The 27,843-nt window shown below is 46.5% G+C and overlaps 6 protein-coding genes across 6 annotated transcripts; 5 read left to right on the top strand and 1 right to left on the bottom strand.

The window, feature by feature from the left end:
* Positions 1–326: 326 nt before the first annotated feature.
* On the top strand, positions 327–6,008 carry RhiXN_07890 (DNA replication licensing factor MCM2/3/5 family pretein; the record flags this gene model as incomplete). The annotated part of the gene is made up of 21 exons (XM_043327706.1): positions 327–481; positions 531–1,004; positions 1,058–1,219; positions 1,270–1,568; positions 1,627–1,772; positions 1,837–1,920; positions 1,974–2,114; positions 2,168–2,263; positions 2,319–2,402; positions 2,456–2,568; positions 2,623–2,751; positions 2,804–3,160; positions 3,212–3,218; positions 3,426–3,877; positions 3,938–4,147; positions 4,210–4,406; positions 4,463–4,965; positions 5,025–5,082; positions 5,136–5,233; positions 5,290–5,478; positions 5,541–6,008. 21 exons carry the CDS (start codon positions 327–329, stop codon positions 6,006–6,008), a joined length of 4,422 nt encoding a protein of 1,473 aa, XP_043183091.1.
* Positions 6,009–6,792: 784 nt separating this feature from the next.
* Positions 6,793–7,988, top strand: RhiXN_07889 (glycoside hydrolase family 16 protein; the record flags this gene model as incomplete). Its single annotated transcript, XM_043327705.1, has 7 exons — positions 6,793–6,912; positions 6,970–7,233; positions 7,289–7,349; positions 7,404–7,527; positions 7,589–7,661; positions 7,721–7,846; positions 7,902–7,988. 7 exons carry the CDS (start codon positions 6,793–6,795, stop codon positions 7,986–7,988), a joined length of 855 nt encoding a protein of 284 aa, XP_043183090.1.
* A 979-nt stretch (positions 7,989–8,967) lies between these two features.
* RhiXN_07888 (glycoside hydrolase family 16 protein) lies at positions 8,968–14,657 on the top strand (the record flags this gene model as incomplete). Its single annotated transcript, XM_043327704.1, has 31 exons — positions 8,968–9,087; positions 9,143–9,412; positions 9,467–9,536; positions 9,588–9,711; positions 9,775–9,847; positions 9,907–10,039; positions 10,089–10,187; positions 10,274–10,357; positions 10,412–10,464; positions 10,568–10,603; positions 10,661–10,805; positions 10,871–10,943; positions 11,168–11,281; positions 11,338–11,457; positions 11,518–11,572; positions 11,623–11,662; positions 11,719–11,811; positions 11,868–11,935; positions 12,036–12,169; positions 12,218–12,270; positions 12,759–13,023; positions 13,080–13,154; positions 13,214–13,252; positions 13,331–13,465; positions 13,519–13,554; positions 13,789–13,985; positions 14,088–14,108; positions 14,161–14,320; positions 14,374–14,426; positions 14,485–14,507; positions 14,559–14,657. The coding sequence occupies 31 exons, from the start codon at positions 8,968–8,970 to the stop codon at positions 14,655–14,657; spliced, it is 3,060 nt and encodes a 1,019-aa protein (XP_043183089.1).
* Positions 14,658–14,728: 71 nt separating this feature from the next.
* RhiXN_07887 (glycoside hydrolase family 35 protein) lies at positions 14,729–19,401 on the bottom strand (the record flags this gene model as incomplete). Its single annotated transcript, XM_043327703.1, has 30 exons — positions 14,729–14,840; positions 14,908–14,961; positions 15,013–15,045; positions 15,102–15,356; positions 15,410–15,546; positions 15,601–15,680; positions 15,737–15,762; positions 15,824–15,877; positions 15,925–16,011; positions 16,059–16,398; positions 16,431–16,514; positions 16,569–16,637; positions 16,689–16,776; positions 16,825–17,045; positions 17,106–17,216; positions 17,266–17,402; positions 17,469–17,482; positions 17,532–17,563; positions 17,614–17,638; positions 17,691–17,699; positions 17,762–17,925; positions 17,979–18,011; positions 18,071–18,174; positions 18,246–18,481; positions 18,537–18,731; positions 18,802–18,808; positions 18,871–18,912; positions 18,964–19,040; positions 19,103–19,185; positions 19,272–19,401. The coding sequence occupies 30 exons, from the start codon at positions 19,399–19,401 to the stop codon at positions 14,729–14,731; spliced, it is 3,039 nt and encodes a 1,012-aa protein (XP_043183088.1).
* A 355-nt stretch (positions 19,402–19,756) lies between these two features.
* RhiXN_07886 (F-box-like domain protein) lies at positions 19,757–21,345 on the top strand (the record flags this gene model as incomplete). Its single annotated transcript, XM_043327702.1, has 3 exons — positions 19,757–19,839; positions 19,988–20,167; positions 20,223–21,345. 3 exons carry the CDS (start codon positions 19,757–19,759, stop codon positions 21,343–21,345), a joined length of 1,386 nt encoding a protein of 461 aa, XP_043183087.1.
* A 561-nt stretch (positions 21,346–21,906) lies between these two features.
* RhiXN_07885 (F-box protein) lies at positions 21,907–24,915 on the top strand (the record flags this gene model as incomplete). The annotated part of the gene is made up of 8 exons (XM_043327701.1): positions 21,907–22,041; positions 22,138–22,255; positions 22,312–22,591; positions 22,654–23,227; positions 23,274–23,858; positions 24,426–24,585; positions 24,642–24,854; positions 24,911–24,915. The coding sequence occupies 8 exons, from the start codon at positions 21,907–21,909 to the stop codon at positions 24,913–24,915; spliced, it is 2,070 nt and encodes a 689-aa protein (XP_043183086.1).
* Positions 24,916–27,843: the final 2,928 nt, after the last annotated feature.

The following is a 27,843-nucleotide window of genomic DNA, read 5'->3' as shown; positions in this document are numbered from 1 at the left end:
ACTCGTCAAGTCTCTTGTGCTGGTGCGCCATGTTTGTCAAAATAGTGTTTTCATAAACTTATTCGTGCTTCACTGTGAGAGTGTCGGTCTGAAAATGTGATGGATGGTGGTCACATATAGACTAACAAAACTCATCACCTATGATATAGCGTTGTAGTTGCTCCGAGGTTGGCCTTATGTGCTGACCAATACCCACGTGACCGCGCACCCTCGTGATCGTGCGCGTGTGCATCCTCTTGTTCTCCATCGCTCTAATCTGTAAACTAATACTCCAGTTTTACAAAACATCTTTCTACAGACTGTGGTCCCGGAGAAAATAGGCCGCCATGTCCGCTTATGACGGGAACCGAATAATCGCAGTCAATGCTGCATCATATGCCGATGAGAGTGTCCCCAGCGAACGAAGCGACGCGCGTAACATCGAGGCACGCCTCAAACAATTCCTGACCGAGTTTCGTGTTCGAAACGAATTCGTTTACAGGTATGTCATTAAAGAAACTTGCAAATCAGTATTGATTGCATTTTAACAGAGATAAATTGCGTGAAAATGTGGCACTTAAGTTGTTTTACCTTGAAGTCGATACCCAGGACCTGGTCCTATACAGCGACGATCTTGCCTCGGTGATTCAAGAAAAACCGGGTGAAATACTTCCCCTATTCGAGAATGCTGCTGTTCAAGTCGCTCGCCAACTTTTGTATCCGAATATTGTACAGGGGTCAGTGCAAGAAAAGCAAGATGAACTGGCGCGTATCATCCCTAGCATTCAAATCATGCTCCGTTCGGGCCAAAATATGACGAGTTTCAGAGATTTAACTGCCAACACGTTCTCGCGTCTAGTCAGGATTCCAGGCATTGTTGTTTCGGTATCAGTTCTTGCTTCGAGGGCGACGAAGCTGCACTTGATGTGTCGAGCTTGCCGAGGAACCAAGATCCTCTATCCACAGCAGGGGCTGGGAGGGATCGGAAGTGGGGGTGACCGTGGTCTACCGCGGGTGTGTGATGCGTGAGTCTCTCCCCTCTCATCGAGATAGCTTTGGTATAAACCTGCTATTGTAGCCCTGCGCCTGAAGGACAGAAGAAGGATTGTCCTATGGATCCATACCAGATTGTCCACGAGCGCTGCCTTTTTGTAGACCACCAAACGATCAAGCTTCAAGAGCCGCCTGATATGGTACCAGTTGGTGAACTGCCCCGACACATGTTACTCTCCGCCGATAGGTATGATGATTACATCTTGAGGGCCCAATACAATACTAACGTCAATATAGGTACTTAACTTCCCGAGTCGTCCCAGGGTCACGCATCATCGCTACTGGGATTTACTCCACATACCAAGCTGCAAAAGGCCGACGGGATGTTGCTTCGGCTCCTGCACTTCGTTCTGCCTACTTGCGTGTCTGTGGCCTTGACACTTCCACATCCGGTTCGCCTGGGGGCGGTGGCGGTGGTTCTTTTGGAGCGCAATTTACGGCTGCAGATGAGGTAGCTTTTAGGGCGTTGGCGCGTACGGAGGGACTCTATGAGAAGTTTGCCAGGAGCGTAGCCCCCAGTATATACGGGTCGCTAGGTAGGCTTATTTTATGTATCTTTGTTTTCGCACCTAATGCGACACATGTTACTTTCAGATATCAAGAAAGCAATCACTTGCTTGTTATTTGGGGGCTCCAAGAGAATACTGCCTGATAACATGCACCTCCGAGGGGATATCAATGTCTTATTACTTGGTGACCCTGGTACCGCCAAGTCGCAGCTTCTGAAATTCGTTGAAAAGGTAAGCTTTCACATCTTCAACACGTGTAGGGTAGTTCCTGTGCTTATCCTGATGGTATGGCTAGGCCTCGCCCATCTCTGTTTATACATCCGGAAAAGGAAGTAGCGCGGCCGGTCTGACAGCAGCTGTTCAGAGGGACCCCATTTCGGTAAGTTGACCCCCATGTTTCCCTCCTTTACGTGCTTAGTTTGACTTGGATAGCGCGAGTTCTTCCTCGAAGGAGGAGCTATGGTATTGGCTGATGGCGGTGTTGTGTGTATCGACGAATTCGACAAAATGAGAGACGAAGACCGGGTTGCCATTCACGAAGCTATGGAACAGCAAACAATTTCAGTTGCCAAGGTGGGTACTACCATATGGACACTTTACATATATTTGACGCCCTCGATCATTAGGCCGGAATCACTACTGTCTTGAACTCACGTACAAGTGTACTCGCAGCAGCTAATCCCGTGTTTGGGCGTTACGATGAAGGCAGGAGTCCCGGAGAGGTATGAAGTTTTTTGTTGCTTTGTATGCCCAAACTAACACTTCACGGCGAGCTAGAATATTGATTTCCAAACCACTATCTTGTCACGTTTCGACATGATTTTTATCGTGCGTGATGAGCACAACGAGAACCGAGACAAGGTACACGCGTGATTGTCCCTTCCAAGCTTATGGGCTAACTTTGTTCTCTGTAGGCGATCGCTAAGCACGTAATGAACATTCATATGGATCGGGCAGAAGACGAAACTGACGTCGAGGGCGAAATCGATTTGGATACTATGAGACGCTATGTTGCCTTCTGCAAACAGTACGTATCAGCTACCTTGGTCTCACCGTGGACTGAGTTTGACTCGTCATGTAGAACTTGCGCCCCACGGCTGTCTCCAGAATCAGCCGAACTACTTAGCAGCCACTTTGTTGGCCTCAGGAAGGAGGTTCAGCAAGTCGAACGGGACAACAACGAACGCAGTTCCATCCCCATTACTATCCGGTAACCCCATAGTTTCTCGAGCTTTACAAAGTTACTCACATATTTGATGCAGGCAACTGGAGGCTATCACCCGAATTTCAGAGGCTCTTGCCAAGATTACATTATCCCCTGTCGTACTACCCAACCATGTCGAAGAGGCGATCAGGTTGTTCAAATCGAGTACGATGGATGCTGTCGCCGCCGGCTCGACGGATGGCCTTTCTCGCGGGGAAATGAATGAAGAGGTCACCAAGATTGACAAAGAATTAAGAAGGCGTCTTCCAGTCGGATGGAGTACCAGTTATCAGAGCCTCGTCAAAGAATTTGTCAACCAGCAAGGTTTCTCCAACCATGCTCTCGAACGTGCTCTATACATCCTTGAGAAGCGAGAGGTCATTAGGTATACTGCCCAGAGAAAGGTTATCAATCGGTAAGTTGATGTGTTTGGGGTGAGCATTATCTGACTACTTGTGTCCTTTAGGATTGGAGTTTGATCTTCACTTTTGTATCTTGTCTTGTATATATTTCTAGGGTTTATGAACGTTATAATTATCCATGACCGAACTCGAGTCAATTGGGCTTTATTACGTAATTAAGCCGGTGATTCAGATGTGGAATATTCCTTTCAAGTTTGGACAACCACCACACGCCGCCAGTTGCGCCCACAAAGTGGGGCTAACATTGTCGGTCGGTAGTTTAGTACGCATTTGAACATTGGACAAATCTCCGAGTCGCCTATCATGCACTCCAGACGCTTGGTGCTGTTTTCTGTTTGGTCGACTCTTTGCAAGGATAGCGCACTCGCCTCGTATTCGGCGTTCTCGAAACTTGTGTTCCAGGCCAGCCCCACTGAGGGTCCATGGCAATCTTATTCATTTGCTCCTGAAAGCCGCGTGCAATTGCCGGTCTCGGTATTGTTTGCGAATGGATCAATCACGCATGCAAACTCTATAGTTGCCCCAGAGCCTTATCGGTCTAATTTACCGCCGACTCAGTTGCATGGATTATCCGCTGCGCTTACACTTGACTTTGGTAAAAATATTGCGGGTATACCAACTATCACATTCGGCAAAGAATCACAGCCAGGGGAAGTGTTTGGAATGGCATTTGCAGAATCCAAACAATTCATCTCAAGAACGAGTGATAGGTACGCTTTCTAAATTAAATTTAGGAACCTGTGTTTTCTTACACATCCCTGGGAAATCAGAGCGATGGACTTTTTTGTTGATGACGGAGCCCTGTTTCATACCATTAAACCTGGTGGGGCTGAAGAATGGACTCCTCAATACCGACATATGCGAGGTGCTTTCCGCTACATGACTCTGTTCCTCAACTCGACAGGGACGGTATCAATTACGAACGTCAGATGCTTCAATAATATGATGCCCCATTGGGAAAATCTCCGAAATTATGGAGGGTACGTAGTTCGTCAGCGAGGCATTTTGATCATTTCAAAACAAGTGACAAATCCGTATATAGTTTCTTTTATTCCTCAGATGATTTCTTGAATAACATATGGTACGCGGGCGCATATACTATCCAACTATCTACTATCCCACCCAATACTGGGCGAGGGCATGATCATTTCATGGAACGCTATGGCTATGATAATTCAGCTCCTGCCGGGACCGGCGAGGCTGTATTGACTGATGGTGCCAGAAGAGACCGAACAGTGTGTGAGTGAATAAGCTGCTTTCTCACTAAACACTGAAGCCTCAAACCATCGTAATAGGGGCTGGCGATCGTGCTATCAGTACAACAGCACAACATTACACACTAAACGACGCCAAGTCTTCCCAGACTGGCCTTGAATGGCTCTTCGCACAACAAGACCCTCTAACTGGACAAATGCCATATGCGGCACCTCCCATTGATGAATGGGGGTCTGATACTTATCATTTGTGGTCGATGGTCGTATTGTACGACACTTACTTCTACGCAGGAGGCGACAAGGACTGGCTTTTGAAACCCCGACGCCATGTCTCTGGAGGCGAAGTCTCGCTCTGGCAAGGTGCACAGCGTGCAATTGAGTTTAGCATCAGAAAATTGAACGGTGGGCCGAAGTCCCAGGGGAAACCGGGACTGCTCTGGGTTGATCACAAACTCGATTGGGGCCGTGTCGATCAGGGAGGGTACAACTTAGCCGCCAATTGCATATTTGTACGTGCGCTGCAGAGAATGGCAGAACTTGGCCAAGAATTAGGCGAATGGGATAAAGTGCCGCTTTGGACCGACGTAAGGCTGATTACTCTCGCGAATGCTTTTAGCCATATACTTATATTATATGTGTACAGCTGGCCAATAGCGTCAAGGATGCAATTAATTTCAAGCTCTGGGATGATGGGAGGGAATGTACAGGGACAATACAACATCAACTTTAACGCCACAAGACGGGAACAGTCTAGCCGTATGGTTTAGCGTGACTGACAGCCAAGAGAAGGCGGCCCGTGTTAGTTCCGGCCTGAAGCGGAACTGGAACGATTTCGGCACTGTTGCTCCAGAGGTAGAGATATTTTCAGAGGGAACACGCATACAATCGCCGCTAACAATTTCGATCAGTCACCTGGCATGATTTCTACGTTTATTTCGGGATTCGAGCTTCTTGCCCATTTTGAGGCGGGAGAGGCCCAGCGAGCACTTGATCTGATCCATTTGCTATGGTGCTATGTCTGGAATTCACCATATGGGGTGCAGTCTTCTCTCATCGAAGGCTACTATAAGGACGGTCGCTGTTATTACCCATTCCAAGTGAGCACATGTTCTGGTTTAATTCAAAGGACGTACCGGCTCACTTGAAGAGCAATTCCCAGGCGTATGACCCATCCTATATTTCTCACGCCCATCCTTGGGCATCCGGTCCATCCATCGTTCTATCGCGTAACGTCGTTGGCCTTCGGTTTACCAACGCAGAACACACTACCTGGTCCGTCATACCCGAGGCCAAGGTGGACCTTGATTACGCGGTAGCTGGAGTATCGAGCTCGAACGGTCAGCTGCTTACCTCAGGGTGGTCAAAGACCTCACCTTGGTCGCTTGAGTTAGCGATCAAGGCGCCAGCTGGTACGCACGGCGTTGTCGGGGTGCCCGTCTTATGGAATGAAGCTCAGAGCTATGAGGTTCGAATCAACGGACAAAAAATCATCAGTGGGGTAGGAAATGAATTAGCATCTGTCGATTCATTTGGCAAGGTGACGCCTCGTCGGGAGGACTCCCACCATTTGATGATTGAAGATTTAGGCGAGGGGAATCATTTTATCCTTGTTGTATTCAATGATTGAATTAAAAACCTATTATAGTGAACGTTAGAAATATATTGGATTGGTTATGTTCAAAGGCAACATGTACTGCCCATCAAACAATAACACTCGGGTGAGGCACCTCGTAATTTAGCTATAGTATAATCCAGCACGGTAACGTTATTTGTTACATGTGTAACATCTTTAGTCAAACTCAAACCTACCGGCTCACTGGAACGACTCCCAGAGACTCCTCGAATTCCCATAACACTACCATTGCTGGCCATGGACTTTCAATATTGACGTGATGCTGAAATATTGTGTTTCTCGGTACCTCGAGAGACAAAAGTCTTGTCGTTTGCCATTTTTGCTGTTGTGTCTTAAAAGGCGAAACTCTTCAACACTCAGCCTATTGGGCGAACCACATCAAGTTCGGCGAACTGCTGTAGTGAAATTTTCAATATGCTTGCAAGCCTGGGGATAATTTGAGCCGATTAACCCGGTAGGCGGTGTGCCGATCAAGCTTGCTAATTATTGGAGGCGTTGACATGGGAGGTGACATCGACCGTCTTCGTTGGCGCGGAACCACGCAAATTCCGGATTAGGACATTTCGAATGTATCGCGTACCTAGGCGACTTGATTGATGGACTTCGGCTTGTTCTCAATTCAGAAAAATATGGCGAGCACTGGCATCGTCGATCTGGCCCGGATCGCGTCGGTTTCAAGGTTTCGGAGGTGAAGCTTAGAGGTATATATACCGCCCCTCTGCTTGAACTCTCAACAACATTACAACACCTTTCAGTGATTTTTACCAGCTTCACGACCATGGTTCGCACTTTACTACTTGCTCCTTTAGCCGCCGCCGTAGCGTCCGCTGCAACTTTGACCGAGCGTCAATCCAATACTTGTGCCTGCGGGTATAAGGATTCTACTGGCGCAGTATGGGTTCGTGTAATAAAGGTCCTTTTCTAAATTATATACTGACAGGCTACATAATCATAGCGGGAGTCTATTGTCTCCGATTTTACGGCTGGCGCAGAATCTGTCTTGAGCCAGAACTACTATAAATTCACATGGCAAGAAGACCATGCAAACGTTCCGTACGGAATGCAATACACCGCCAACAACGTATACGCGTACAACGATGGTCTAGGAATCAAGACCTCCGCGTACTCTGGCAGTGGGCGAGTTCAAGTCGGTGGAATTGGCACCACACGTGAAGATATTCTTTATGGCACTTTCAGGATGAGAGCTACGGTTCCCAAGGTTAGCTAAGTTCCCTGCTCGAGAGAACCATAGGATTGAATTGGGATCATATTAGGTACCTGGTGTGTGCTTCGGATTCTTCACCTACAAGAGCGATACTCAAGAAGCCGATATCGGTAAGTCGACATCCAAACCTGTCGTCTTCGGGATGATTTCTAACATCAGTGCAGAATTCTTGAGTTCGGACTCGGACTATTACCAACGCGTACACCAAACCAACCAACCTGGATTGATCAACGGTAACACAGACCCTAACGCATACAAGGCTGTCGTTATCCCAGGTGCAGACTTTACGTGAGTTTGGAGAGCCTATCTTCCCCTAGCACTCAAATTGATAAATATTCCTCTAAATCAGAGCTTTCCATGAGCACCGCCTCGATTGGCTTCCTGGCTCTACCAAGTACTACTACGATGGTTCCTTGAAATCGGTACGTATTTCGTAGGGCACTGCATTTCTCAACTGGTACTGACGCTGAGATCGACATAGACTGTTTCTAAGAACTCTCCTACCGTTGCTTCTTCTATCCTTGCCAACGTTTGGTCCGATGGTGGCTCTGGCTGGACCAAAGGCCCGCCAACTCAGGATGCCATCGCCAACATCTACTACATCAAGGTTAGATTCATCCTCTGATAATATCAATGCAGAGGCTTAACTCTAAATTTCTCAGGCTTATTTCAACTCGACGTCGCTCTCAGCTAGCCAGTTCAACTCGCGCTGCGCGGCTGCTTCTAACAAGACACCTTGCTCCATTTGAGATTGACTTCATTAGTGAAGCGTCTTGGCTTTCGGTCCCGTTACCTGCTCTCTAGTACCATATGTAATTAAGAGTATAGTCGACGATGATGAAAGGAAATAATTGAGTTTCTAAAGGTTTAAATCGGTGATGTCTCATCGGTCAGCTTAAGCGCCAAACTATCTCCTCGATCGCCATTTGTGTGTAATTGATTTAGTTTCTCGCCTATCATCAAAATGTGTCTGAATTCAATGATCCTTCATATGGGCAATACGGTAGGTGATATTATACTTTCACAGTTGATCGTGATTCGCCAGGCACTTGGAATGCGTTACCACTCTGGTTTGTAATCGCCATTATTGTAACGCGTGTAACATTTCTCAACAAGACAACCATACATGGTGACATACCTGGTCGTGTCAGCAGTAGGTTTGTACGACCCCAAGCTTAGCAATATTTTCTACATTTCGACTGTATACTAAGGTTTTATACGCTATGATACTACTACACCCTCATGCAATTTGTCATTAACATAGGAAACCGGGCTGTATACATTCTAGCACTGCTTGGCCGATCTCCTTGGTATATTTTCTGCCACTAAGACAACACATCTCTCAAAATCACACAGCCTCATTTCGAGACCGGATCGCCCTTAGGACAGTGCTTGGATATACTATTTGCAAGTTCTAGGTAAGCCTATCAAGACAGGAATATTCGAGTTTGATCTTCACTAAGATCGAATTGATCCACTCTCCATATTTGGTCGTTCTTCGTGATCGCATGTTCGAACGGTCTGGTCCATGGTAATACCATAGGATGAGGAACCTTCCTTGCATGATCTAGAGGTGCTCATGATCGCCGGCCTGGTTGGCCAAGCCCGCCTTGCCGTAGTTCGAACATTTCCAATGAATCGATTCGCACAGTTATAAAGGTGAACCTCCCATCTGGCACAATTCATAGCGTCGCTGATCCTGATATTTTATACGTATCAGACCCAAAAATGCGCTCTCTATTTCTCACGCCTTTCGCCATTGCCGTAGCATCTGCGGCGACCCTGGTTGACCGCCAATCAACTTCAACTTGCGAATGCGGGTACAAGGATTCAACTGGCGCGGTTTGGGTTCGTACATCAGCTACGATCATATACACAAGATTGACACATTACACATGCACAGCGAGAGGCGATTGTCTCGGACTTTACGACTGCGGCTGGGGCAGAGGCCGTGCTAAGCCAGAATTTCAAGAAGTTCGATTATCCAGAAGCGCATGACGACGGAATATATGAGATGAACTACAACGTTAACAATGTTTACCCATATAACTATGGCCTCGGGTTGAAGACATCTGCGTACTCTGGCTCTGGCTTGGTCCAGACGGCAGGTATTAGTACTCTCCGTGACAACATCAAGTATGGTAGTTTTAGGATGAGGGCAACAGTTCCAAACGTGAGTCCCTGTTTTAATGGTTTGATGCAAGTTCTGATCAGAGGTCATCGATAGGTCCCTGGCGTGTGTTTTGGATTCTTTACATACAAGCACGACGAGGTACCTCCTCAGGAAGCAGATATTGGTGAGTTTTCACGCATTTCTCATGCACAGGTCAAACTAATTTATTTTAAAGAATTCTTGAGCTCGGATCAGGACTACTACCAAAGGGTTCACCATACCAACCAACCTGGGACCATCGATGGTGATGTTGACCCCAATGCATCCAAGTCCATCGTGATTCCAGGAGCGGACTTTACGTGAGTTTTTACGTCTGGTTTTCGATATTGTAACAAACGAACCACCTCTTTCTCTCCTTTCAGTGCCTTTCATGAGCATAGGCTTGATTGGCTCCCATCCTCTTCGAAATATTACTACGATGGCACCTTGAAGTCGGTACGTACCTCTCAGTACCATAGGATCCACCCCACCAGCATTGACATACCTTACTCTAGACTGTCTCCAAAAATTCGCCAACCAAGGATTCTTCCCTCATTGTCAACGTTTGGTCGGATGGCGGTCCATTGTGGTCTCGCGGGCCTCCAACAGAGGATGCTATTGCCACCATCTACTATATCAAGGTTAGAGGTTCGCTCAATTGTAGTGTTATGGGGTGCTCATTGTTATTCTCCTATAGGCTTATTTCAATTCGTCTTCGATCTCAGAAAGCACCTTCAACTCGCGCTGTGCAGCCGCCGCAAACAAGACACCATGTCCAGTTTGAGATCATTTGACTGTCAGTTGGAGTATTACACTACTTGTTTTGTTACACGTACTTGGGCGCCAATTACAACCACGAATAGAATTTAATATAAACCAAAGGGGAAACTTTACCGTCCGAAGTTGTCTACATTCCGATTATGCAAGCTCACTCGGAAGTACGGTCACGTATATCCGGATTCTGGGGTGTGTTATTGTCATCCATGATAAGCATATAGATGACGTGTGCCTCGTTGACAGCCACATTCTGGCTCGACACAATACACATGACGTTTGCCAGATTACGCCTAATCGTGTGTGGTGGTGTGATGGTATCGATCTGCGCAAGTACAAAAGAGCTCTACCGCGGTGTCCCCTCCCCCAAGAGTAGAAACTCAACTTCCTTATTCCCTACAGTATCCACTCCCAATACCGATCAACAAAATGACTATGGTTGGTTCTTAGCTATAGGTGCACATATCCACACGATCATCTGAATGTCCTCGACAGACTGAAACAACAAACCCCTACAACCTCCGGCCCTTTAAAGTCCATGTCCCAGATGAGGAAATCGAGAGGACAAAGACACTTCTTCGAATGCGACGACTTCCTACTGAGCCGATCATCCTGGAATCACAGCCGACAACGGAACACAGTGAGTTTGAGGGGTTTTAGGGGGGTTGAATAGACGCCAGCTAACCCGGGTGGATTCCGCTCCAGGCATTCTTGGATGCACGAAGCGAAACGTCGTCTTTTGGACTTTGACTGGCGCTCAGTGGAAGACAGGCAACTCGTACGGAAGAATTTATCGTGCTTTTAAATTGATACCTTGGTGAATCGGGACTTGTCCCATAATTAGGTTTTCACAGTACCTTGTTGATATAGAAGGCGCGACGTGAGTACAGCCTTCCTACCCAGACCGAGCAGATCCAGATGCTTTCTGGAACTTTTCTTACAGCCCACAGCATGCTAACACCCATCCTGGTACATGTATATAGTATTCATTTCATCCACCAGAAGAGTACATCCAGGTCCACAATTCCGCTACTTCTGCTTCATGGCTGGCCAAGTAGTATTCTCGAGTATCTCGAGTTATCGAACCCTTGGTGAATGCCCGGATGGACAACAATCGTAGGCGCACAGATCATTGCCTATTTGGGATGGCTTGAGTAATTGGCACTTTTTAGATTCGACGTAATCATTCCATCCCTTCCCGGAGTCGGTTACTCGACGCTTCTACCAAAGCCGGGAGCCACTGTTGTCGACAATGCTCGTATATTTGATACCTTGATGACAAAGGCATTAGGGTACGAGACTTATGTTGGCCAGGCGGAGACTTTGGAGCCGTGAATTTGAGGCAGCTCCAGACCAACCATTCACCACGTTGAAGCTCGCGTAAGTCGGGGTTCCGCTCATAACCCGGTAACGAGCAAATTTTGTTTATCACGTTGCTTTGCTTCAGTCTGTTTCAGTCATTCTTCGCCCCGAGGCCGGACGATGCCATTGAAGATGGTCTGCTCCCGGTCCCCGAACAAACAATGCTGGAGCACATAGCCGAGTTTACAAAGTCTGGAATGGGGTATTTCTTGATCCAATCGAGCCGGTCTCTACCCTTGGCTTCGTGATGTATGATAATCCGCAGGCATATTTAGCATGGCTGGGTGAGATAGATTGGGATACGATGTCTAGTTCCACTAATGTTTAAATCGAATTTTAGGGTATAAATATATTAAAACATTGGAGTGGGCCAATTACCTGAAGAATCCCACCAATCATACATGGATGGTACGCATATATCCCTGTTTCGTCACCTGTCATGGTGTTAACTGGTGTAAACCATATTAACGACATTAATACAGCAATGTATTCGCTTATCCTTCTACAGCAATACACCGGGACCATCCACACGTCAATGGCAATGTATCAACATAATGGGATCCAATATGGTATCGAAGAATGGAAAAAGAACCCTCCCAATCAATCACCTTTTGGCATTCAACACTTCGAGGGCGAATTTTAGTCGGTGATTTTCGCACAAATACTTCATATAAAACTGAGATTCTTTAGCCTCGCCCCCCAGTCATGGATCAAGAACCATGGCCCTATGATATGGCATCAATGTAAGTTGGCCTGAACTTTAATTTGTGCGTAGGTTCTAAGTTAGGAAATGAAATTCTGTCCAGATCACAAGAGTGGTGGTCACTTTGTGAGTCTACATTTATCAGGAATGTATTATACTACAGTATTTTTTAGGCTAGTCTCGGCGCCCCAGAGATTTGTAGATGATTGTCGTCGGTTCTTTGGAAAGAATTATTGGAAGTAATTGGAATGCACATTGACAAGTGTTTAGGGTGTATGTAGGGACGCGTGCATCTGTAAACGTGTTTCTGTGGCAAATAATGAATATGGCATCATTCCAGGAACGCGAATAGGGTCAGCCTAATTGCGCTGTACCAGTTTGGATAATGGTTGCATGTACACATCCTCCTCAGGTAAACTCCGCGGCGGATCGAGGATACTGACACGCGTGGTTTCCACTGACCGACCTCGCGAGGGAAGACTCGCAGAGCGATGTGTTTTGATTGATCTGATCGGTTCAGGATTCTAGCAGGCCTGAATCTACCATTTCATTTCGTCGCCGTACGATCAGCCTTTAAAACCAGCGTGTCGCCAAAGGGCAACGCACCAGCATCTCTCCCTCGCATCCTCGTCTCATTCTCCCAGTCCCCCATGTCAACTACCTTCGCTCCACCCAGACCATTCAAGGTTAACATTCCAGATGAGGAAATCGAACGTTTGAAGATCGTTTTGAAGGCACAACGTCTGCCTCAAGAGGTCATTCTACCAGGTGCAGACTTTGGCATGGGCACCGAGTGCGTTTTTCCTTTACCCTGCGCGACGAAATCTGATTTTTTTTCATCGTATCCAGGTTATCCTGGATCCAGAAAGCCAAGCAGGAACTCGTCGACTTTGACTGGCGGGCCGCAGAAAAGGTCCTTAATTCGTGAGCATCTCCAGAGTACCCGAATTTAACGTTTTTTAACATTTAGCGATTTTTTATAGGTTCGACCAATATCTTGTCGAATTGAAAACACAACGTGGGTGATAACCGGATTACCGGGTTCAAATTGCTTGAGTGGACATGCCCGTGATCTTACATATTCCGTCTCAACCATTCAGGATTCATTTTGTACACCAAAAAAGCACGCACAAGAATGCCATTCCAATACTCATGCTGCATGGATGGGGAAGTACCGTCTCAGAGTTCAACAAGGTGATCGATCCTCTTGTCAACCCACCTGAAGGCGAGCAAGCGTAGGTCATCTCAGATAAAAGAGCGTACAAAGAAACTAATTCGACTCCATCAGATTCCATGTTGTCGCCCCATCTCTGCCTGGAATCGGGTACTCGACCTGTCCCCCCAAAACTGGGTCAACTGTAGTCGACAATGCACGCTTATTTAATACTTAATGACCGAGGTCCTTGGATACAAGACCTATGTCGGACAGGGAGGAGACTTGGGGCGATCAATCTCCGCCAAGTTCAATTCAATCACTCTGATAATATGAAGCTAGCGTACGTGTTCTTCCAGAGGTTTGAGTGTTCACTAACTTGATATCAATATTGGGGGTTTATAGGCTTTACAACTCATTCTTTGCTCCCAAGCCAGCCGATTTTGATATCGACCAGCTCCCTGATTATGAGAAGCATCTGCTCGAGTTGGTTGGAATTTTCACTTCTGTCGGAATGGGTTACTTTGTTATGCAAAGCACCAAGGTTTCGACAATCGGTCTAACATTATACGATAATCCTCAAGGATTCTTGTCCTATCTCGGTCAGTTTAATTCCTCCCAAAGATGTCCTACCACTTATGCGACGGACGTCACCAGGTGAAAATATGTTATGATTCAAAACTGGTCCAACCTGACCCCTGAAGAGCATGCCAAATTCATGGATGGTGAGTTAAAACTAGGCTTCAGAAGAATACGTTTTAACGCTGTCTTTACCAGAGCTTTACGTCGTTGTTTGTTACTCACAATTCACGAACACGATTCACACCGGGATGGCCATGTACCAGTTGAACGGGAACAAGTACGGTCTCGAGGCTTGGGCGCAAAACCCGCAGGATCAGTGCCCCTTTGGAGTGCAGCACTTTGAGGGTGAATTCTAGTATGTGCACCGCCCGTCCATGAGTGATCGTAATCTTACCGAGCTGCACGTAGCCTCAGCCCCCAGTCTTGGATCAAGGAGCAGGGCCCACTCATTTGGCACAAGTGTAAGCCCGATTTGGGAGATAATCCAATACGTATGCTGACCCACTAACCCCTACCCAGACCACGATCGTGGAGGTCACTTTGTGAGTTTGTTTCACATACTTTACGAACTCAAATTTAACTTGGATCTGTAGGCCGCCATCGGTAATCCAAAGGAATTTGTTGAGGATTGCCGCGAATTTTATGGAAAGTTCTATTGGGAACAGCCGGGTGTTGAGGCTAAGTCGGCTTGAATTATCAAAATGTCATAAATATGGTTATTGTATTGTTAGATATCGAGTCTTTTATATACATCCTCTCGTAGTTACAGTGGGCTATCGAATTCGTAACCACTGTCGAAAACACCCTCAATAGTAAGCTTGAGATTTGGTGACAACTGGGTATTTTCCATAGACCAAATAGCCAGAGCAACAGTGCTATTGATATTGTAGTAATTTTGATATCAGGAATTGGTGCGAACTTCGGTTTTAGTGCTTTACTTACTTTTCACCATGGTGGTTGAGAATTCCTTCTGGAACGGGGAACTTGAACTGCGGTCTAAAATAACGTGAGATCTTATTCATGAATAAACATTAAAGACTTTCTCACCCGAGGTTTGCAATGTATCGGCCCATAAGCCAACTAGATAGATTATACATTCAGCTATGGCGATGACATAGTGAATAACCATAGCTTACCCGTTTACAAACAGCAGTGCTCGATAAGGCGCCGGCTCGTTTTTGAATTCAAAACTGATTGGAACGTCGTAGGCTTGGGGAATATCCAAGGAAAATGTTGTGCGGAACCATCCAACCCCTGCTTGGCTGTTGGGAAGGCCATTGCTTAGATCAACTTTGGCCCATTCAGAGTCATCAAAGTCTGGTAGGTGCCACCCTTGGCGTTCCCCATAAAGTCCACCCTCGTTCAGAATCCCCCGTAATTTATCTTTGAATCTAGAGGAAGGCCAATAAAATTGCGTGTATCCCGGTAGGATAGAAGTACGAACCCAGTGTAACCTCCTTTCTTGCCTTGAACCTTCCACTCAGTAAATGCTCCACCTATAAGTTCGTATCCACGAATGCCACGAGGAGATTTGGAAGAGTCTGCGGTCCAGTCAACCGTCATTTCCAGTCCCATATTGTCCTGTTAACTAGTTTAAGCTTCTTACAAGAGTGCTTGCTCTGGAAGAATCTTTACCTGCACTACGGTTATAACATTGTCTTCTCCCTGAATGTCGAGTCGGCGGGGAAGTGGTACACCTGGTCCGTTTCGGGTATCTGCCAGTAAATTGCGTAAGCGCTAAGTGGTTATAGTATACATAGCACGCATATACGCACATTATTATGGTGGTTACTCGAGCTGAAGCAAACAGCAGATAGAATTAACATCTAAGATTGAACTATATCGTAAGGACACTTACTTTCCGTACGTGGTCGCCAAGAACTTTCCATTCAGCCAAACACTGGCAGCAAACCTATCGATACTTATGGTTAACTGGACCGAAGCAGGGAATGTACTCACGCAAAGCCACCATTGATAACCAACCTAACCCCAGTGACCCCCGAATCTCCCTTGAAGTGACCGCGCCAAACAACAGCTCCTTCGCAGCTGGACACGATGCGAGTTAGGGAGTTTTGAAGGGGTAATATGCAAACGTACAATCCATAATCACATCCGTATAACACCTTATCGCCAAATTGCGGGCCCCGGGTATATTTGTCGACGTCCTGTTCGCAACAGTCCATTTCGAATCGTCGAATCCGTCCTTGACCTCGGGTAGGGAATCCTGGTACCGCCAATTCGCCAACTCAGGTACCGTGATGTCGTTGGTCCTGAAACGAGGAGCAATTTGGAATCGCAGGACGCCTGATGTGCCTGTCGATGAATCTTGTAGCATAGTATCTACCGGAAAGCCGTTCCAGAAAACGCGTCGTACAGCACCAAGCTCGGCGATCACGGTCAACATCGACTCTTTTTCCAAGTCTCCACGTAGAGCTAATTCACCCTCTGAGAGAGCCGTGCCTCACGAACAAGGTAAGGGCCTCCAACCAAAACGCTAGAATTCGTGCCAAACTGGTAAAAATTGGCGTAAGTCCATTCACTGAACGAGTCTGGCAAGTGTGCATATCAAAAATGTATAATATTCGGGCAAACTATGGACGTACCACTTTCTTGAGGAGCTAGCACAGGTGCCCAGAAGTTACCAGCGGTTTCGGATCCGCGAAAAGAACTAGCTGTGAAGGTGTTTCAAACACAGTGACTAGTCCAACATTGCCAGGTAGCACGGTCACGACCGAGAGCGCCTGAGAGCCAGACGAGACATGTTGAGAGATGGAAATGTGCCGAGATATCTGCGTGACACGACTTTGCCGACTTGACATCCTGTTTGTGAGGGGAATGGCAAATTCATGCCCTTCTGACGAAGGTCCGTGCAAGAAAGAACATCTCGGCTTCCCATTTTACCGCATATAGTATGCTAGCGGTGCTCCAAGCAAGTCGAGACGAGCCGTACAAGACGTTTCGGAGTAGTACTTTGGAAGCCGCCCAGATAGTGTGATCGAAGGAATGGTGAGTGGGATAGATCGCGTAGCATTGAAGAATGTAGAGGCGAAGGCAAAGCGAGTCTGAAATCGGCGGTGTCTCTGATAGACAACCCACAGCATTAATGGCAGAATTCAAGTCAGACACATCCAGGCTCTTACCGAGATGTCGAGTCCATGTGTCGAATGATATAAAATTCAGCACCAGTATCCTTATTGCGTAGTAAAGTTCCAAAGACTTCTGGTTATCAATGACCACTGTGGGATGATCGTCTGTGAGAGTAAGAACGGAATGCGAGTGGTTAAGATCTGCTCGACCTACCCGAATCGGTACTGTTTCCAATAACATCAGTGGCATAAAACTCCGGCACGCTACGGAGGAAGAGTCCTTGTCGTTTAAGCTCTGCATACTTGCTGGTCAAGCGTCTCGTTTCGGTAATGGCAGCGCCGTAGTCATATCTACGATGCGTATTAGTGATTGGGTGGGGATGGGAGTATTAGTTTGATATCGTGTCAATGGCCAACTCACGATGTGTAAACTACGAAAGATGTTAATCAACGAAGCGCTTTGTGCTCGGAATGGCTTACCTCCGGGAAGGTCATGTAACCCCATGTTGTACCTGTGGATGATCGGTCAAAGACGAGCCATCGAATCAAGTTCTATACATACCTCCATAGAGCATGTACAAGTTTACCTAATCCGAATTCAGTATACAAATCAACCGAAATCACAGAAATCGGCCTTACCATTTTAGCCTACGAGCGAAGCGAATAAAATTAGATGAAGTGCCACGAAGAATCGCTATCCTGGAACCTACATTATTTGCCCATAGACCAAGGTTGAAAACTTGAGAAAACTCGGGGCCCGTAAGTTGTCGACAAGCTTCGTAGCCCTGAATCAAAGCATATTTTAGCATAAGTTTAGTCCAATCTCTCCCATAATAAAGACCGTACTGCGCCTGCCCAACCATGTTTACACCCCCTGTCGGCAAATGTTAGCGATACGCATCGGTAAGTAAGATACTTCACACGTACCGCCCCACGCATCAAATGATCCTCCTTGAAACTCTTTTGGGTAGTGAGAAACAAACATGAGTGTACCGCTCCTCGAGAATCAAGAACATCACCGTACCAGGTATATACAGAGGCTCGTGAGGATTGGTTTTCATATGAAATCGTGATAAGTCGTAACAACCGGGTTCCAAGTGTCGGGATTGGAGCAGTCAAAACGCTAGTAAAATTGTTAAAAGTCAAACACAACAGTGACAAAGCGCCATGACTTACTTGAGGATAAGAATCTACTCCGTATAACTCCACGCCGCAGCGCCCCTTCCGTGCGAGCCGCCTTCTCCTCCCTCCTTGCTTCCCTCTTCACATTGGTCAATTTCACCAGTCGCATAGTTGCCTCCCATATAAGCATCGTTGTAAGTCAGAGGGACGACTACTCCTTTGTCGACAAAGCGTTTAGCTAGTGCGGCCATATAAGGTGTCTTGTACTTGTGACCTGGAGAATGGGTTGCTAAATACTCATTCTCGAGCTGGTAACAAGTTAGCACGCGAACAAGCAATCCTAATGATCGAAGCCACGCTCACCTGGACAGCAATGACAGGACCACCCGTCTTGTCCCCGATTTGCCAGTTCCCTTTGACCAAGATATCCGCAATGGCATCAACATAAGGTTCCCAAGCGCGCGTATAGTCGGTACTATTGGTTCGAAGGTGTCCTGAGATTTCAGAAGTTGCCCAATGGGGGATTCCTCCACCAGAGACCTCGGCGTTGATGTACGGCTGGACAAAGACAAATTCAATCCCGAAATTAGTCAGAGAATCGGCCCACTGTGAGCTGTCAAAATCGTACCCCAGGCCTTAGGACAACCCATAGTCCCGACTTCATAGCAGCTTGAAAAGAGGGTCGAGTGCTCTGAACCCGTCAAAATCGAGCTCTCCCGGTGCTGGGTTAACAAGGCCCCTATAGGTGTTTGTCTAGTCTTGTTCTGGGGATAATAAAATGACGACTCACCAATGAACATACACCGAGATGGCATTGAACCCAGCGGCTTTGGTTTTCTCTAGAATGTCTCCCCATAGTTCAGGTGCCTGGATTAAATTCGAAATAAGTAAAGAACGATTATAATTCAACAAAACAAACCGGGACTTACAGGCAGCCTGAACGTGTGAAACTCGCCACTCCACAAGAAGATACGCTGGCCTTTGATGAACAATGATTTCCCGTCCCATTGCACTAGATCAGTCCGCCCATTCGAGGAAAGTGCGGCGTGTTGAGGATTACTCTGGACATTCACAGCGTGTTTACAACCCCTCTTCAACCATGTTTGGGGGAGTGTGAATAAGGGCGACGGCTAATAGTGGTAGAGCAAGCCATTTCTTGGACCAATTCTCCGCTGATATCGATGTTTGAGAGTAGAATTACTCCCCACGCATCTTTTTCCGGTATCATGGTCGTGGTGTGGGGAAAGGCCTAATTCGGTGATGACGTCATAAAGTGGACCGCCACCGACTGGAGCCCAACGGTGTGGTAACTGGTTACTTCCACCAGGCTCACCTTGGCAAACCAGAATCAACGCGTTAAACATGCAACACATATCAATCAATAATATGCCCAACGAGGTGCTTGTACGCATACTCCATAGCTGTGACTACATCACTATCATACGGTACTCGCTCGTAGGCCCTGCCTCCATCCTTGCGGCCTCGTAATTCATGTTAAATACGTTGGTCTGTAGACGTGTAGGAACGCCTATAAGACGTCTCCTCGTCGATCAGTCTCCAGCTTCATATTGAATTGGAAATAAATGGTCTCGAAATGCCGACGGATCCTCGAAAGGGAGACCAAACTATTCATTGAGTCTGAAAGAACTTCGGGACTACCAAGACGGTAAGCATGACTTACTCGCAGCTACAATAACTTAGTTTGAACTTAGCTTGGTTTAACATGAAATTTGGCCCGATGGTACAACAACCCATCGGGAACCCGGATATCGACGTCCCGAACTGGGGACTACGCAACAATATCTATTATGGAGACTCGCGCATTTCCACCCTGACCTCGAAGACGACGACGACTATTTCGTTGACCGTACTCAGGTTGTTGCATTGGGCTCGTCGGATATTCCTCCGCCTACAAACTTTCAGAAGAAGTTTGCATTTTGTGAGCCGGATCCACAGCAGGATCTAGCTGTGCTTGTAGAAGACGAACAACAAAGGTGCAATTTCTGTTTTTGCATTAGCCCCTCCTCTATTTAACTTAATTCATTATAGCTCCCAGGTTGTACGCTTCCATCTTCATTCGCTGACTACCGGACAACCTCATCCAGTTGCAGAACATCCTATCATTACTGTCAGCTTTGACATTGAATTTCTTCGCGTTAACGCCTTGATGGGTGAAGCAGTATCAGCCGATCCAGAAATAATGGGGAACTACTTTCTGGTCACTCTCGAATGGCGAGAAGCCAGTTGTGACATCTCGGAAACTTTGCTATGGGACTGGAAGACTGGCATGCTTCTTGCAAGAATTCAAGAAAACAATGCGATTGATTGTGCGTTTCTCGACAAGGAGCATTTCCTTGCATATTCAGCTCTTCCCGGGGATGACCACAAACCCAGTCATACCGCTCTGCTTGTCTATCGTATACCAACAGTCTCCTTGGATCTAAAAGAAGTACCGCCTAATGCTGATTTCCGTCCTACCTCATACTCCAACTCCAGTCCCGTACTAATCCTCGAGTTCCCAAAGCTGAAGGCTTCTTGGCGACTTACCGGGCAGCATCTCGCATCAAGGTTAGAACCGCTTCCGGGCGATGTTGTATATACCAAATCGGCGACCTTCCTTTGCTCACGGGTCAACACCCTCTTCTTACATTTTCGAATACGGAATGCGTTAACATGGGATTCTTATGCGTCTAGATCGCGTGAAGGGGCTTCCGCCAGCTATCGCATATGTGTTAGCACGCACTACCTATTTAGACATCTCAAGGAATGTGGTTTGGAAGATATACCCACTCGTAGTATACCGTGGAGCCAATGGGGTACGAAATCAACCCGGTGGTTTATGGATGACGATTCAGTGGAACACATGGCACCCAACCTTTACGGATCTCAGTACGTACGAGCAACTACTATCAAATCGGGTACATCTCAGCTCCTCTCAATTGTGAACTTCAACACACCCACGATTATGCGACAGGCATATATTTCCGCATCCTCATCTCGAGCTAAACGTACATCAGCCGATAAAGCAGAGAAAACAGCGGTTCTAGAAGGCAAGGGGTTAACTGCAGGACGCCTGTTTCAGACACGAATAAGCTCGGCCAAGATACCCATGCCCGACTTCGGAATGCCCCTAAATCACGAAATTTTCACAGAAATATTGGGAGGGATATGAAAACTGTCCTTCACAAGGGGCTTAAAGAGCCAGTCGAGTCAAATTTACCATATAGAGTAGTGACCAAGGCGCAACGGATGCCACTACATGGTCATTGGCGGGTGATTGGAGAGTATCTGGTTGGAATTGTGAGTCTAAACCACTAAGCCAGTCTTGTCCTTCACAAAGTCTTATCGAGTTATTCAAGCCGAGATTGAGTCTTGTGGCGAGGGGGAACCCACCGCTTTCGCTCTTCAGGCTAGAGCTACCTTCTCGAGACTAATAGCCAGCTTGTATATAATCTCAGCAGCACGTTCAAATTCACGAGGTCAACTAACCAGGTGGAACTTGAATACACAAACGACGCGATGATTAGACGCGTATATATTCACCCCGTATCAATGCATCATTTACATTATGGGTCACCGCGGGCCGGACATGTATATGACTGTTTGGGGCGATCGAATATGATATTAGCCAAATTCGGCAGGTGACCGAAAGCATCCCACGGTTAGATCACACTGCATACCACACATCAGCCTATCGAGATCAACCAACAAAATCGATATCTCTTGTACCCAGATGTCCAGATTTACCGATATTCTAGATATGAGTATGACTGCTGGTAGAGTGCAGATACTTACCAACTTTCCTGTCGAGGTTATTATTTCCATATTACACCACTGTCACTACAGGACCATCTTGCGATTCTCTATGGTACGTGGTCATGTAGCTGCAAAATCTTGGCGATCAGCTTGCAGTGCAACCTTAGACATCTAGGAAGGCGTATAAGGTTGTTCGCGAGTCGATAAGTCTACAGTTGCATATCGAGCTGGAAGTCAACGGATTGGAAATGCTAGCATCGACCGATCTGCAAACGCTAATGTTGACTATAGACTCATCTTGCAAGAGCTGAAAGATTACCAGGACGGTGAGCTCTGTGTGATAATGTATGCTTACCTTGTCGGAGTTGATGTGTGCTTCCAGCTTGGCTAAACCTGAGACTTGGACCAGAGTCTGTAAAATCGCTTCCGGCCCTGGATGACAGTCCCGTACACCACTTACGAGATGGAAAATACATCGGAATATTTCATGAACGAACTCCTGGAGATGGCCAGGTTGGGGTTTACCGCCCCTTTGATCATATTCAAGTCGCTGATTTGAACACTCTTGCCCTCCCGCCTCCTCTTAAACTGCGTGAATTTCATGCGTTTACTGCTGATCCTAAACAGAATCTTACCGTCTTGATTGAATACGATGGTCAATGGTTCGTCCCTTTCTTGGTACCCACCAACTTATTCTCCTCCTAAGATTCTATTCTATTGACAGGTTTATGTTTCAACACATTTACATACATTTCTACGACATCACCACTGGACAACCCCACCCCCTTGCCCATTTTCCTATCCTTACTGTGCAACTTACAGAATTTAGTGAAAGCACCGTACCAGCCTATGGAGGCAGCCGTGCTATCGTTATGGGAGATCTTCTTATAGTCTCTTTATTAGGACATGGCTCTGCCAATATACTTATATGGAACTGGCAGCGTGGCACTTTACTCGGACAAATCCAGCATATGACCAGATGCGAAAGGCCTATATTTCTTGACCGAAATCACCTTGTTTTATGCTCTTTTATCCCTCCCTCAAACTCTCAATTGGACTCAGCGAGAGAAGACCAAATTGGGCTTCTTGTCTACCGAATACCCAGTCTTGCTACCGGTAAACCTCAATACCCACCTACTAACCCTGTCAAAATCTATACAGCCAATCACATTAGGATCAATCCTATGCTGGTAGCCGAGTTCCCAAAAGTACAGCCTATGTACAAAATTACTATGTACGAAACTGAGGAGCCACTAGCACTTCCCGGGGACCTGGTATTCAACAAATCTGCAGAAGTGGTTCGCTCTCACATAACCACTTTGTCTTTATGTCTATTTCTGCAAGGGCCTGACAGATAGGACAAACCCAATAATTATTCTACCTTATTACTCCATTTTTGTTAACACCAACTTCATTATCAACTACCTATCGGACAACTCGTCCAAAGGGTGTGCGAGAATACCCTGGGCTCACTGGGGACCAGCTTCAACTCGATGGTTCTCTAATGGCGAGCTCTCCTCGGCGGTAACTCGCGGGGGCTTTGATGTACCATACCCCCACGGCTCTCTTCACTTGGGATACGCCAAAGAAAACACAGGCTTTACTCCGACTTTAACGACGCATGAATTCAATCCACAAATCGTAAGAAGGCATATGCTATCCTCTAACAATAAAGAAAGATTCGACGAGAACAATTATGGTTCTGGTTGTACGGTCGATGATCACCCTAAAAACTCGTCATCTTCTAATGCTGGTACTAATATCTATCGAGAACCTCCCAAAGTAGTAGCGGAAAGCACAGTAATGCATATCGGATTTGAACACCCGATTGAATCAAACCTCCCCTATCTAATTGGGCCTGGTGTAGAGTTGGAAAACCCATACAGATGTGTAGTATGGCGCATTCACAATGACTATCTGGTTGGAACAGTGAGTGGTACAACCCCCATGCTACCAAAACTAACCACTCTGGTGTCTAAAGGGACGGCGAACCTTGCACTCTGAACGCTTATTGATTCATCATCAGCTTCAATTTTCTCGCCAAGGCTAATGTTGCTATGATAATACTGAGACTACAATGATACACAAGTATGTACTGTAACATTTACAATTGCTTGGTGATTTCATGCGCATCTCCATCAATTTATATATAATGGTTGTGCGCGCATCCCTCCCCGTGCCGCAATAATATATGATATTGCCAAATTCGGCAGGCGGTTACGGTCTCCGATGGATCCCACGCTTGGATGACGCTACCACACGTCAGCTATCGAGATCAAGCATAACAATACTTTATCTCTGGACGTCCAAATCTGCCAATATTCTGGCCATGAGAGCAGCCATCAGAGCGCAGATACTTACTGACTTTCCTATCGAGGTTCTTGTTTCCATGCTGCATCACTGCCACTATAGAACTATCTTGCGGTTTTCTATGGTATGCCGCAACAGGTTGCAACACTTCATAGTCTCAGCGTCCGGCTTATTTTATCGTTCTAGACATGCAGAAAAGCGTACAAGGTTCTTCGCGAGTCGATTAGTCTGCAATTGCATATCGAACTTGAAGTCAACGGACTAGAAATCGCTAGCATTGACCAATCCTCAAATGCTGGTCCTGACTATAGATCTATCCTACGAGAGCTAAAAGGCTACCAGGATGGTAGGTGCTATACGGGATATACATACGCATCATTCAAGAGTGACGCACGCTTGTAGCATGGGTAAATTTGCGGTTCGAACCAGAACCTATAAAACATCTTTCAAAACTAGAGGGCCACAGGCTGCACAAACTACGACATCAGACCCATTTTGGAGCATTCTACCAACCAACTCATGAGAACGATGGGGCCAGCAGATATAGCGGTCCATTTGATCACATTCAAATCGCTAAATTAGACTCCCTCGCTGCACCCATTGCTCTGAGGTTCAGTAAGTTTCATAAATTTACGGTCGACCCCAAACAAGATCTAATTATCCTGGTCGAGTATGATACATGGTTCGCCCTTCTTTAGCTGCGCATCGATTTATACCACTCCTAAATTATTGCTGTACTCATAGGTCCACGTTCCAGCGTGTGCACATACACATTCATCATATCACCACTGGAAATTATCATTCACATGCCCACTTCCCTATCCTTACTGTGGAACTTACGGACTCTGATAAAAAATCGACATCAATCTTTTCAAACGCTCGTGCCGTGGTTATGGAAGAATTCTCGTAGTTTGTTTCTTAGCACGAGGCTCAACTAACGATACCTCCAGCGACGATAATTTTCTGCTATGGAACTGGCGGTGCGGCACTCTACTCGGACGAATTCATCTTGCAACCAGATGCGCAGGACCTGTCTTTCTTAACCGAAACCACCTTGCTTTGTATTCTTTTCTTCCTTGCTTGGCCACCGAATCGCGTCCGATAAGAGAAGACCAACTTGGACTTTTTGTTTACCGAATACCCAATCTTACTGCTGTTGACTTTCAAACCCCACCCACTAGTACCACCAACATATACGCTCCTATTCACACCAGGCTCGACCCTATACTCACTCTCGAGCTCCCGAAAATACACCCGACGTACAAAATTCTTTGGTACAAATTTGGGGAATCGCTAGCACGCCCTGGGGATCTTGCATACAGCAGATCTGTGGAGGTGGTTCATTGCCATATGACCACATTACCTTTAAATTTATCACTGAGATTATCCGACAAACATCGAACCAACGTGCATAGGAAGCTTCTAACCCCTTACTATTCTATATTTGTTAATACCGACTTCATTATTAACTATCTGACCGACAGCCCATCCAAAAAGAGTTTAGGAGTACCCTGGGACCAGTGGGGCCCACCAACAACTCGGTGGTTCTTTAATCAGAGCAGCCAGCCGAGGATTAATAGAGGAGAGCCCTTTGTTAACCCGAGTCCTCACGGTTCCCTGCACTTGGAGTATATAAGAACACCGTTAGGCCGTACTCGGACTTTAACAACATACGAGTTTAATCCACACATTGCAAGAAGTACTTATCATCCTCCAGCAATAAAGAAAGACTTGAAGAGAACAATTCCTATTCTGACCATCCGGTCGATAATGACCTTGCAAATTTGTCCCCATCTCATACTGGCGCCAATATCCATCGAGAGGCCCCCAAATTAGTAGTTGAAAGCACAGTGATGCATACCGGATTTGAACATCCGGTTGAATCAACCCTCCCCTATCTAATAGGGGCTAACGTGCAATTGGCGGACCCGTATAGGTACACAACATGGCACATTCATGGCGATTATTTGGTTGGAATGGTGGGTGATATGAACCTCCACATTACCGAAACTAACTACTCGCGTGCTCAAAGGGAATGGGAACTGCGAGTGATCCTAGCCAATCGTTGACTGTTCATCGGCTTCAATTTTCGGGTTAAGGTTAGTGTTTACTAGATCAATACTTAAATATCATGTTATGTTCAATATCATAGCGGAAATATGGTGTGTCAATGAGTCTTGTTAGCACAGAAGTCAATCGGTACCCTTGGGTTTCATTTGAGCAAGGGTGCTGTCCTATAAAAGATTGCCTGGGTGAATGGATAGAACCCATGATAATGGATGTCGTATCCCAATATTCTCGAATCTATATGCAAATGCACATCACGGGCCGGAGCTACACCCTCAACTGGGATTCACAAGACGCTGCTAAGGATATTTTGAACACTATATTCGAGGTGGCAGGTCACATAGATACCAAGGACGCCAATAGAAAGAAGATATATGCATTGTGCAACCAACGCATGGAAGAGATTGAGGGGTCTCGACGAGCAGTACGCTACAACATGTACAATTACTTGGTGATCTAACGTGCGTCTCCATCAATTCGCACAATCTTCGGCCCTAATACTCAAGGCACATCCGCCCGTTTGTTGATAAATCAGGTGTCGGATCCGAGGGGATCACGGAGATGATGGGAATCTCGGAGCCAGCACTATTGTCAGGTTCAGGTCCCAATACAGGATACTTTATCCTTCTCGACGTGACCGAGGGTGTCAGAGGCTGTAACCCAAATTTGCATACATGATGTGTCCCGTGTTGAATTGTAATTTACGCGAAGCTAAACAAAATGATGCAAGTGGAGCTGGGCTAGAAGATGCCGTGCGTGACCTCTGTCGAAGTATGAATTGTGTAAAACTGGGGCGAAATTAAGCTTTGGGGGTTGCTTCGACCGAGAAGACCTGCTCGTCTTGACTAGTGAGCAACATGCAAAAATTAGCTTCTGTTGTTCCAGTGGTATGCATATGCCTAAGAAAGTATGTAGACAACTTGCCTTTTGAATTCGAGTCCATCAGAATCTCCGGTCGATATATGTATGTGTTGCCTGATCATGAGGCCGTCGGGTATCAAGACCGTACGAGTCTATTCTTGATGGGGGGGACGCGGGCTGTGGCAACCCTGTAGGCTCGTTCGCAACCCGAACGTCAGCCGGCGGGACTGATGGTTCGCGATTGAGTCTGCCCTATGTGTGGTTGGTGTTTACCAAGAGGCCTCAGACACATTGAAAGATAGAAAATCTGCCTTTTACTCCTCATGACTCTCAAAGAATATGAACGATAGACTTATCGATTTGAGTCCGGTTATCAGCTCTGACGACCAAGTAAATGCGGGAACCTCCAATGCTGAAACAAAGTTGATCTTCAGGGTCTAAGCGCCGAACACTGCCACATGGTTACGCCAAGTCCATCAACGGTTCGGAGGTCACCGTTTCAGCTCAGGCGTCCAAACCAACTTCGACAAGGGTTGTGACAGACAATTTAATTTTCTCACTTTAATAAGTCGTGCAGCTGGCCTGCTTTTTTTCTTCTTCACTTGACTTCCGTGTTCTCGCTTGTTGTGTTGCCTCGTTTCCTGACTTGAACTTTTTGTCCCATTCACTCCTTACG

The sequence above is a fragment of the Rhizoctonia solani genome, chromosome 9 (genome assembly GCF_016906535.1).
Source record: "Rhizoctonia solani chromosome 9, complete sequence".
Lineage (NCBI taxonomy): Eukaryota > Fungi > Basidiomycota > Agaricomycetes > Cantharellales > Ceratobasidiaceae > Rhizoctonia > Rhizoctonia solani.
Note: the sequence above shows the minus strand (reverse complement) of the source record. Positions and strands in the feature narration are given on the sequence as shown.